Consider the following 11,799-nt stretch of genomic DNA (forward strand, 5'->3'; position numbering starts at 1 on the left):
CTGGGGGTGTTGGGGTACGATAAAGGGTGGGGTGACCCCCCTGAACCCCCTGCGGTCCGGCCCCGATGCCACCATGTCCCCTCCCCAAAGGAAGGGCTGTCCCCAGTGCCGGGCTCAGCCGTTCCCGGGGGTCCCCGGGACCCCCGTGACACCCCCCGGGTGCCCAGTCCGGGGCTGGGGGGGGCGATCATCACCGTGAGGACCCCCCACCCCCCTGGGGTGACCCCGGCCAGGGCTGGGGGGTCCCCACAGTGGGGTCACCCCACCCCACTCCTCCATAGCCACCCATCGCTGCCCATGGCCGGGGTTTGGGGGTGACGGGGCTCTCCTGCAGTGTCCCCCCGGCCGTGCCCGAGCCCTCCGTGCCCTGTGCCCCCCCAAATCCCCCCCGTGACCCCCAACTCTGCGGGATCCCTTTGTGGCATCACCGGCAGGGGCAGCGCTTCCCGCTCGGCGCCTGCGCTCGCCGCGCCGCCGGAGCCTCCTCCGGCCTGGCACGGCCCGAACTGGGGGTGTCCCCCCTCCCCCGCCCCCCGTGCTGCCCCCGGAGCCCCCCCTAAACCTGCCGGACCCCCCCCCGCCGAACGATGGGCTGAACGCACCCGGCATCTTGCGGGCACAGGGGGTGCGGCACACAAAGACCCCCCCCCCAAAAACAACCAAACCAGCCCCCCGGCGCGGTGCTGGGGGGTCACCGAGCCCCCCTCGGGCCGCCCAGGGACCCCCCGGTGGTCCCCGAGGAGCCGCAGAGCCGCCGGTCCCGGATTGAGCAGCGACAGCGCCGGGAGCAGCAGGTGGGGGGGGCGGCCGGGAGGGATTGGGGGCGGGGGGGGGTTTGGGGCATTTTGGGGACCCCCTCGCCGTGCCCGGCATGGCTCTGTGCCCCTAAACCCGCTGGGGGGGCTGTGCCTGTGTCCCCTCCTGTGCCTGTGCCCCCTCCTGTCCCCTCCTGTGCCCCCTCCTGTCCCTCCTGTCCCCTCCTGTCCCCTCCTGTGCCTGTGCCCCCTCCTGTCCCTCCTGTCCCCTCCTGTCCCTCCTGCCCCCTCCTGTCCCTCCTGTCCCCTCCTGTCCCTCCTGTCCCCTCCTGTCCCTCCTGCCCCCTCCTGTCCCTCCTGTCCCCTCCTGTCCCCTCCTGTGCCTGTGCCCCCTCCTGTCCCTCCTGTCCCTCCTGTCCCTCCTGTCCCTCCTGCCCCCTCCTGTCCCTCCTGTCCCCTCCTGTCCCCTCCTGTGCCTGTGCCCCCTCCTGTCCCTCCTGTCCCTCCTGTCCCTCCTGCCCCCTCCTGTCCCTCCTGTCCCCTCCTGTCCCCTCCTGTGCCTGTGCCCCCTCCTGCCCCCTCCTGTCCCTCCTGTCCCTCCTGTCCCTCCTGCCCCCTCCTGTCCCTCCTGCCCCTCCTGTGCCCGGGCCCTTTGCCCCTTTGCCCCTTTGCCCCGCTCCGTCCCGGGCACAGCACGGTGCCCACACCGTGCCCACCTTTGCCCGGGGCAGGTCGTGCCGCGGCTCCCGGTGAGTGCCGGGGTCCCGGGGAGAGGGTGGGGGGCACCCCCGGATCCTGCAGCGCTTCCCCTGTGTCCCCCCCCTCCCCAGTGCCCGTGCTGCCAGCCCGGCTGTGCCAGGTGAAGCCCCTGCCCTGGGGCGGGGGGTGAACCCCCGAGGGCTCAGCAAGAGGGAAAAGGGACCCCCCAACTTTTTTCCCTTTGTTTTTGGGGGGATCCTCAGGTGGGAGCAGCACTGGCACTGCCCTGACCCCCTGTGCCACCCCAGGGATGGGTCTGGGGGCACCCCGGGGGTCCCTGTGAAGGTGGGCACTGTCCTGACTCCTTGTGCCACCCCAGGGATGAGTCTGGGTGTCCCCCTCCATGGCACTGCCCTGACCCCTTGTGCCACCCCAGGGATGGGTCTGGGGGCACCCCGGGGGTCCCTGTGAAGGTGGGCACTGCCCTGACCCCCCTGTGCCATGCCAGGGATGGGTCTGGGGGCACACCGAGGGTCCCTGTGAGCGTGGGCACTGCCCTGACCCCCTGTGCCACCCCAGGGATGTGTTTGGAGATATCCTGGGGATCTCTGTGAGGGTGGGCACTGCCCTGACCCCCCTGTGCCCTCCCAAAGATGGGCTCTGGGGGTATCGTGGGGGGTCTCCATCCATGGCATTGCCCTGACCCCCCTGTGCCATCCCACAAATGTGTTTGGGGATATCCTGGGGATCTCTGTGAGGGCGGGCACTGCCCTGACCTCCTGTGCCATCCCAAAGATGGGCTCTGGGGGTATGGTGGAGAGTCTCCAACCATGGCACTGCCCTGACCCCTTGTGCCATGGGATGGGTCTGGGGGCACACTGAGGGTCCTTGTGAAGGTGGGCACTGCCCTGACCCCTTATGCCACCCCAGGGATGTGTTTGGGGGATATCCTGGGGGTCCCTAGGAGGGTGGGCACTGCCCTAAGCCCCCTGTGCCCTCCCAAAGATGGGCTCTGGGGGTCCCCCTCCATGGCACTGCCCTGACCCCACTGTGCCATCCCAAAGACGGGCTCTGGGGGTGTCGTGGGGGGTCCCCCTCCATGGCACTGCCCTGACCCCCTGTGCCACCCCAGGGATGGCTCTCAGGACACTCTGGCCGTCCCTGTCCCCCCGTCCCCCCCAGCATCCATTCCCCCACCCCACGCCGTCCATGTCACTCCTCACCCCTCTGCGTGCCCCCGCAGGTGCCCCCATGGCGTCGTTCCGCATCCGGCAGTACCAGGAGCAGGACTACGAGGCCGTGCGGGCGCTGTTCGCCCGCGGCATCCTGGAGCACGCCCCGGCCGCCTTCCGGCACGTGCTGCGGGCGGCGCGGGTGCGCCTGGCGCTGCTGGCCGTCTTCGTGGCGGCGAGGGCGGCCGCGGGCTCCTGGCCGCTGGGGCTGGGCGCGGTGGCGCTGGCGCTGGTGCTGCTCTGGGTGCTGGTGCGCTCGCTGTGCACCGACTACGTGCGCGAGGCGCTGGGCACCGACCTGTGCGACGTGCCCGGCGCCTACCTGCGCCCGCCCGACTGCCGCTTCTGGGTGGCCGAGGAGGGCGGCGCCGTGGCGGGCATGGTGGCGGCGGTGCCCGCGGGCCGCGGCGAGCTGGAGCTGAAGAGGCTGTCGGTGAGCCGGGAGCAGCGGGGCCGCGGGTTGGCGCGGGCGCTGTGCCGGGAGGTGCTGGCGTTCGCCCGCGCCCGCGGCTACGGCGCCGTGGTGCTCAGCACCTCCATGGTGCAGGTGGCGGCGCAGCGGCTCTACGAGGGGCAGGGCTTCCGCAGGGTGGGCACCTCGTACCCCTCGCTGCTGGGCACCTTCCTGAACTTCCAGATGTTTCACTACCGCTGCGATTTGGGGGATGGCACTAAGTAGGGCCCGGGTGGCGCGGTGCCGGGATGGAGGGGCCGGCGTGGCACGCCAAACCTGGCACGCGAGGCACCGCCATGGCACCCCAGCTCCAGCCCCGGTGCGGCGAGCCCGGGACATGAGGCGTGGCCGTGGCACTGCCGTGGCACCCGAACCCTGGCACCGCCGCTGCCCGCGACCCCTGGCACCGCTATGGCACCCCGCACCCGGCCCCGGGACGCGACCCCAGCACTCCCACCCCAATCCTGGCACAGCAGCGCCGGCACAGCACCGCAATCCCAGGACACGAAGCACCACCGCGGCACCCCAGCCTGGCACTGCCTTGGCACGGTGACACCAGGACGTGTGGCACTCGCTGCCTTGGCACCCCGGGATCCAGCACAGCACTCCAACCCTGGCACTGAACCATGGCACCCCCGATCCCTGCCCGGGCACAGGGGGCACCCACATGGCCCTTCCTGGATTTCCAGCAGCAGGAAATAAAGAGAGACCTGTGGGAACGGTGTGTGTGGCAAGGGACATCTTGGGGCATGGGGACATCCCTGGGGCAAGGGACAGCCTGAGGGACAGCGGACACTCTGAGGGGGAAGGGATACCTTGAGGGACACCTGGGTGGAACAGGGGATGCTTTGGGCGACACCTTTGGGGATAAGAGGCCTCTTGGGGAACTGAGGACACACTGGGGGATAACGGAGATTTTGGGGGAGAGGGGAAATCTTTGGGGACAGGCGACATTAGGGGGGGACAAGGCCTGTGCCCTCACCCAAGATGGCGGCGGTTCCCCTTTCCCGCTGCCCTCACCCAAGATGGCGGCGGTGCCCCTTTCTCGCTGCCCTCACCCATGATGGCGGCGGTTCCCCTTTCCCGCTGCCCTCACCCAAGATGGCGGCGGTGCCCCATTCACCTGCCCGTGCCCATAACCAAGATGGCGCCGCCCAGCCCTGCGTCACGGCGCGACGTGCGGGGCGTGGCGCGCTGAGGGAGCGCCGGGAGCGCCGGGCCCCGATCCCGGTGCCGGTGCCGGCTCCCCTCGGCCCATCCCGGTCCCGGTGCCGGCTCCCCTCGGCCCATCCCGGTTCCCCCGTCCCGGCCGCGCCATGGATTGTTACACGGCCAACTGGAACCCGCTGGGCGAGGAGACCTTCTACCGGTGAGGGGCAGCGGCGGCGGCACCGGCCTGAGGGTGCTCGGGGTTCCCGGGTGTGCCTGGGGGGCTCCGGGGTGCCGGGGGTGCTCTGGGGGGTGCCAGGGATGGAATGGGGGTGGCAGGGCTGGAAAGGGGGTCCCGGAGGTGGCCGGGTGGGGTCTGGGGTAGCCTTGGGGCTGGCGGGGAAGGGGTCCCAGGGGGTTCAGGGGGTCCCTGGGAGGACACGAGTCCTGGAGTCCTGGGCTGGCTGGGGATGGGGGTCCCGGGGGTGTCTCTGGGGTTTTGAGGGTTCTTGGAGGGGTCTCGTGGTGCCCATGGATCGTGGGGCTGGCTGGGAAGGGGTCCCGGGATGGCTGAGGGGTCCCAGGGGTGGTTGAGGTGTCAGGGTGGTCGTGGGGTGGCTGGCAGGAGCTCCTGGGGTGGCTGGGGGGGTCCTGAGGTGGTCCCAGCTCCTCAGGCTGGTCTGGGGGATCCCTGGGGGTCTGTGGGGGTCTCCAGGATGTCTGTGGATCTTGGGGCTCCTGAGATGTCCCAGAACCAGTTTGGGAGTGAGCACTGTCCGTGTCCCCCCCACCCATCCATCCATCCATCATCCATCCATCCATCCATAATCCATCCATCATCCATCCATCCATCCATAATCCATCCATCAACCATCCATCCATCCATCCATCCATCCATCCATCATCCATCCATCCATCATCCATCCATCCATCCATCATCCATCCATCCATCATCCATCCATCCATCCATCATCCATCCATCCATCATCCATCCATCATCCATCCATCCATCATCCATCCATCATCCATCCATCCATCCATCCATCCATCCATCATCCATCCATCCATCATCCATCCATCCATCCATCCATCATCCATCCATCATCCATCCATCATCCATCATCCATCCATAATCCATCCATCCATCCATCATCCATCCATCATCCATCCATCCATCCATCATCCATCCATCCATCATCCATCCATCCATCATCCATCCATCATCCATCCATCATCCATCATCCATCCATCCATCATCCATCCATCCATCCATCCATCCATCCATCCATCCATCATCCATCCATCATCCATCCATCATCCATCCATCCATCCATCCATCATCCATCCATCCATCCATCATCCATCCATCCATCCATCCATCCATCATCCATCCATCATCCATCCATCCATCCATCCATCCATCCATCCATCATCCATCCATCCATCCATCATCCATCCATCATCCATCCATCATCCATCCATCCATCCATCCATCCATCCATCCATCATCCATCCATCATCCATCCATCCATCATCCATCCATCATCCATCCATCATCCATCATCCATCCATCCATCATCCATCATCCATCCATCCATCCATCCATCATCCATCCATCCATCCATCCATCATCCATCCATCCATCCATCCATCCATCCATCATCCATCCATCCATCATCCATCATCCATCCATCCATCCATCATCCATCCATCATCCATCCATCATCCATCCATCCATCATCCATCCATCATCCATCCATCCATCCATCCATCCATCCATCATCCATCCATCCATCCATCCATCCATCATCCATCCATCATCCATCCATCCATCATCCATCATCCATCATCCATCCATCTATCATCCATCCATCATCCATCCATCCATCCATCATCCATCATCCATCCATCATCCATCATCCATCCATCCATCATCCATCCATCATCCATCCATCCATCCATCCATCATCCATCATCCATCCATCATCCATCATCCATCCATCCATCCATCCATCCATCATCCATCATCTATCCATCATCCATCCATCCATCATCCATCCATCCATCATACATCCATCATCCATCCATCATCCATCCATCCATCATCCATCCATCATCCATCCATCCATCCATCATCCATCCATCATCCATCCATCCATCCATCATCCATCCATCCATCATCCATCCATCATCCATCATCCATCCATCATCCATCATCCATCCATCCATCCATCCATCCATCATCCATCATCTATCCATCATCCATCCATCCATCCATCCATCCATCCATCATCCATCCATCCATCCATCCATCCATCCATCATCCATCCATCCATCATCCATCATCCATCCATCCATCCATCATCCATCCATCCATCCATCCATCCATCATCCATCCATCCATCCATCCATCCATCCATCATCCATCCATCCATCCATCATCCATCCATCCATCCATCATCCATCCATCATCCATCCATCCATCATCCATCCATCATCCATCCATCCATCCATCCATCCATCCATCATCCATCATCTATCCATCCATCATCCATCCATCATCCATCCATCATCCATCATCCATCCATCCATCCATCCATCATCCATCCATCATCCATCCATCCATCCATCATCCATCCATCATCCATCCATCCATCATCCATCCATCATCCATCCATCCATCCATCCATCCATCCATCATCCATCCATCCATCCATCATCCATCCATCCATCCATCATCCATCCATCATCCATCCATCCATCATCCATCCATCCATCCATCATCCATCCATCATCCATCCATCCATCATCCATCCATCATCCATCCATCCATCCATCCATCCATCCATCCATCCATCCATCATCCATCATCTATCCATCCATCATCCATCCATCATCCATCCATCATCCATCATCCATCCATCCATCCATCCATCATCCATCCATCATCCATCCATCCATCCATCATCCATCCATCATCCATCCATCCATCATCCATCCATCATCCATCCATCCATCCATCCATCCATCCATCCATCCATCCATCATCCATCATCTATCCATCCATCATCCATCCATCATCCATCCATCATCCATCATCCATCCATCCATCCATCCATCATCCATCCATCATCCATCCATCCATCCATCATCCATCCATCCATCCATCCATCCATCCATCCATCCATCCATCCACCATCATCCATCCATCCATCCATCCATCCATCCATCCATCCATCATCCATCCATCCATCATCCATCATCCATCCATCCATCCATCATCCATCCATCATCCATCATCCATCCATCCATCCATCCATCCATCCATCATCCATCCATCCATCCATCCATCCATCCATCCATCATCCATCCATCCATCCATCCATCATCCATCTCTCCGTGTCCCCTCAGGAAGCTGGAGCTCTACTCCATGGAGTGGGGGCTGCGGGAGGACCTACGTGACTGTGTGCTGGCAGCTGCCCCCTATGGGGGTCCCATAGGTGGGTGCAGCCCCCCGCGCCCCCCTCCCCGTGCCGGGGCTGTGCCACCAATGGCTCAGGGACTGTCCCCTCCTTGTCCCAGCTCTGCTGAGGAATTCCCGGCGGGACAAGACCCCCAGCGCCCGCCCGCTCCTGGAGATCTACTCGGCCTCGGGGCTGCTCCTGGCCAGTGTCCCGGTGAGCCGGGGGGTGGAGAGCCCGGGGCTGGGGACAGGGAGAGGGGGCTGCCCTGGGATGGGACAGGAGCACGGGATGGGCTTGGAGCAGGAGAATCATCTCCCTGCTGCTGAAGGATGGAAGAAGAAGGTGGAATGGGGCTTGGAGCAGGAGAATCCTCTCTCTACTGGTGAGGGATGGGAGGATGGGATGGGTTTGGAGCAGGAGAATCCTCTCCCTGCTGATGAGGGATGGAAGAAGAGGATGGGATGGGTTTGGAGCAACAGGATTGGGCAAGAGGAGAGTCCTCCCTTCATCCTGTCTGGATCTGGGAGAAGAGCATGGATTGGGGTTTGGAGAATCCTCTCCCTGCTGATGAGGGATGGAAGAAGAAGGTGGAACGGGGTTTGGAGCAGGAGAATCCTCTCCCTGCTGCCCAGGGATGGGACAGGAGGGTGGGATGAGGACTGGAGCCACAGGAACATCCTCCTTCCCCCCTGCCTGGGGCTGAGGGGGACATGGGACAGTGGAGGGACAGTGCCAGGACTGCAGGGACCTGCAGAGCCACAGCAGGTGGGGTGTTGGACCTCTGGGTGAGGCGCTGGACCTGTGGGTGAGGTGTTGGACCTGTGGATGAGGTGTTGCACTTTTGGATGAGGTGTTGGACCTCTGGATAAGGCACTGGACCTCCAGGTGAAGTGTCAGTGTTGGACCTCTGGATGAGGTGTGGTGTCAGCCCTGTGGATGAGATGTTGGACTTTTGGATGAGGTGTCTGTCCTCTGGATGAGGTGACAGTCCCCTGATGAGTTGTTGGACCTCTGATGAGGTGCCAGTTCTCTGGATGAGGTTTTGCCTTTTGGATGAGGTGTTGGACCTCCGGCTGAGGTGTTGGACCTCTGGGTGGGGGTGTTGGACCTCTGGTGGGGTGTTGGACCTCTGGGTGAGGTGTCCAAGCTCTGAACAAGCTGTCAGAGCTCAGCCACCCCGGGTGTGTCCCTGGAGGGCCATCCCTGGCTCGGGGTGACCCTCCCCGTGCCATTCCCAGTGGAAGAGCGGCCACCTGGTGCACCTGGGCTGGACAGCGGGGGAGGACCTGCTGTGCATCCAGGAGGATGGGACTGTCCTGGTCTACAACCTGTTCTGCGAGTTCAAGAGGCACTTCAGCATGGGAAACGTGAGGGAACGGGATTTGGGATGGATTTGGGATGGATTTGGGATGGGGAGGGTGGGAAGGGACCTCGCAGCCCACCCCATTCCACCCCTGCCCTGGGCAGGGACGCTTTCCACCATCCCAGGTGGCTCCAAGCCTGTCCAGCCTGGCCTTGGACACTTCCAGGGATCCAGGAACAGCCACAGCTTCTCTGGGAATTCCATCCCAGCCCCTCCTCACCCTCAAGCCAGGAATTCCTTCCCAAAATCCCACCCCAATCTCACCTTCTCCATTTCCCCCCTCGTTCTGCCCCTTGTGAGATGCCCTGGGTGGGGTTTGGGGGACGCAGAACCGGCTCCTTGGGGCACCTCGGGGAGCCAGGGGCTGTCCCATCCCTCGGGGGAAAGAGCTGGGATCCATCGCAGGGAGCAGAACATTCCCCTCCTCACTGCCTGCATCAGCCGCGCCCCGCGTGTCCCGGTGTCCCCAGTGTCCCCAGTGTCCCGGTGTCCCGGTGTCCCCAGTGTCCCCAGTGTCCCGGTGTCCCGGTGTCCCCAGTGTCCCGGTGTCCCCGGTGTCCCCAGTGTCCCCTCCCCGCCTGTCCTGCAGGAGGTGCTGCAGAACCACGTGCTGGAGGCGCAGGTTTTCCACACGGAGTTCGGGACGGGCGTGGCCATCCTGACGGGAGCGCTGCGCTTCTCCCTGGCCACCAACATCGACGACCTCAAGCTGCGCCGCCTGCCCGAGGTCCCTGGTGGGTGTCCCCATGTCCCCCTCTGTCCCCCTCTGTCCCCTCTGTACTCCCTATTCCGCTTCTGTTTCTTTGTCCCTCTCTGTCCCCTGTGTACTCCCTGTTCCCCTTGTGTTTCTCTGTCCCTCTGTCCCCCCATCCCCATGTCCCCTTGTCCTTGTTTCTGTGTCCCTCTGTCCCCCCACCCATCCCCTTGGCCGTGTTTCTCTGTCCCCAATCCCCGCTGTCTCCCTGTCCCACATCCCCCCTGTTCTGTCCCCTTTGTCCCTCCTGTCCCCCTCTGTCCTTCTCTACCTCTTTCCCCACTTTGTTCCATGTGTCCCCTCCCTGTCCCCCCATCCCTCAGTGCCCTCTGTCTGTCTGTCCCCCCCTGTCCCTGCTGTGCCCCGTGTCGCTGTGTGCCCGTGTCCCAGGGTGTCACGCTGTCCCCGCAGGGGCTGCAGAAGCCCCCGCCGTGCTGGACCGTGCTGGCCCAGGACAGGGTGACCATGGTGCTGCTGGCCATGGGGCACGAGCTCTTCCTGCTGGACAACACCTCCTGCTCCGTGCTGGTGAGGCCATTTGGGATTTGGGACAGCGCTGCACTGTCCCCACTGTCCCTTGGGGTGTTCTGGCTCCTTCCCCTGTCCCCTGAGATTCTCCCCAGGTCCTTTTCCCATCCCACAGGATATTCCCAGGTGCTTTCCTTGTCCCATGGGATGCTCCCAGGTCCTTCTCCTGTCCTATGAGATTCTGCCAGCTCCTTTTTCTGTCCCATGAGATATTCCCAGGTCCTTTTTCCACCCCATGGGATATTCCCAGCTCCTTCCCCTGTCCCCTGGGATGCTCCCAGGTCATTTTCCTATCCCAAGAAATATTCCCAAGTCCTCCGGTCCCTCCTGTCCCATAGGATGTTCCCAGGTCCTTTCCCTGTCCCCTGGGATATTCCCAGCTCCTTCCCCTGTCCCATGGGATGCTCCCAGGTCCCTTCCCTCGTCCCTCCTGTGCCCTGGGATGCTCCCAGGTAATTTTCCTGTCCCATGGGATAGTCCCAAGTCCTTCTCCTGTCCCTCCTGTCCCATAGGATGTTCCCAGGTCTCTTCCTTGTCCCATGGGATGCTCCCAGTTCCTTTTTCTGTCCCGTGTGATATTCCCCTTAGGATATTGCCAGGTCCTTTTCCCACCCCATAGGATATTCCCAGGTGCTTTCCTTGTCCCATGGGATGCTCCCAGATCCTTTCTCTGATCCCATGGGGTGTTCCCAGATCCTCTCCGATCCCAGATGCCTCCAAGGTCCCCCACTGGTGACCCCCTTGTCCTGACCACACCACTTTGGGGTCACTGTGAAACCCCCTTTGGTGTCCCCATTGGTGACTCCCTGTTCTGACCCTGTCACTCTGGGGTCTTGAGCCCCATGGTGTCCCCACTGTCCCGGCCGTGTCACTTGGGGGTCACTGAGCCCCCATTGGTGACCCCCTGTCCTGACCCTGTCACTCTGGGGTCTTGAGCCCCACGGTGACCCCCTGTCCTGACCCTGTCACTCTGGGGTCACTCAGCCCCCGTTGGTGTCTCTATTGGTGACCCCACTGTCCCGGCCCTGTCACTCTGGGGTCACTGAGCCCCGCGGTGTCCCCGCTGTCTGTCCCTGTCACTTGGGGGTCACTCTGAGCTCCATATGTCCCTATTGGTGACCCCCCTGTCCTGTCCCTGTCACTCGGGTGTCCTGAGCCCCCATTGGTGTCCCGGCGCTGTCACTGCGGGGTCACTGAGCCCCCCGGTGTCCCGGCGCTGTCACTGCGGGGTCACTGAGCCCCCCGGTGTCCCGCAGACGCCGCCCGGGCTGAGCCCCTCGGCGGGGCCGTTCCTGCGCCTGGCCGTGTCCTTCACGCAGCGGCACCTGGCGCTCTTCTGCGACTGCGGCACCGTCTGGATGGGAGCGGCCTCGCTCAGGGTGAGCCCGCCCCGAGGGACCC

The 11,799-nt window shown here is 62.5% G+C and overlaps 2 protein-coding genes across 2 annotated transcripts in view; both read left to right on the forward strand.

Annotated features, from left to right (window-relative positions):
- Position 1: 1 nt before the first annotated feature.
- On the forward strand, positions 2 to 3,859 carry NAT8 (N-acetyltransferase 8 (putative)). Its single transcript, XM_064419125.1, has 2 exons — positions 2 to 794; positions 2,698 to 3,859. The coding sequence occupies exon 2, from the start codon at positions 2,706 to 2,708 to the stop codon at positions 3,363 to 3,365; it is 660 nt and encodes a 219-aa protein (XP_064275195.1). The 5' UTR covers positions 2 to 794; positions 2,698 to 2,705; the 3' UTR covers positions 3,366 to 3,859.
- Positions 3,860 to 4,259: 400 nt separating this feature from the next.
- VPS16 (VPS16 core subunit of CORVET and HOPS complexes) overlaps positions 4,260 to 11,799 on the forward strand; it is a 9,701-nt gene continuing 2,161 nt past the window's right edge. Inside the window, exons 1-7 of the mRNA XM_064419276.1 lie at positions 4,260 to 4,509; positions 7,701 to 7,789; positions 7,872 to 7,966; positions 8,992 to 9,120; positions 9,706 to 9,849; positions 10,282 to 10,398; positions 11,655 to 11,785. Coding sequence (XP_064275346.1) covers positions 4,457 to 4,509; positions 7,701 to 7,789; positions 7,872 to 7,966; positions 8,992 to 9,120; positions 9,706 to 9,849; positions 10,282 to 10,398; positions 11,655 to 11,785 — 758 coding nt within the window. The 5' untranslated portion in view covers positions 4,260 to 4,456. The remainder of the gene's footprint in view (positions 4,510 to 7,700; positions 7,790 to 7,871; positions 7,967 to 8,991; positions 9,121 to 9,705; positions 9,850 to 10,281; positions 10,399 to 11,654; positions 11,786 to 11,799) is intronic.

The sequence above is a fragment of the Passer domesticus genome, chromosome 4, assembly GCF_036417665.1.
Source record: "Passer domesticus isolate bPasDom1 chromosome 4, bPasDom1.hap1, whole genome shotgun sequence".
NCBI classification, from domain to species: domain Eukaryota; kingdom Metazoa; phylum Chordata; class Aves; order Passeriformes; family Passeridae; genus Passer; species Passer domesticus.

Bases quoted from the DNA above. Each gene is read 5' to 3' on its own strand.
- NAT8 (XM_064419125.1), top strand. From the start codon at position 2,706: ATGGCGTCGTTCCGCATCCGGCAGTACCAGGAGCAGGACTACGAGGCC.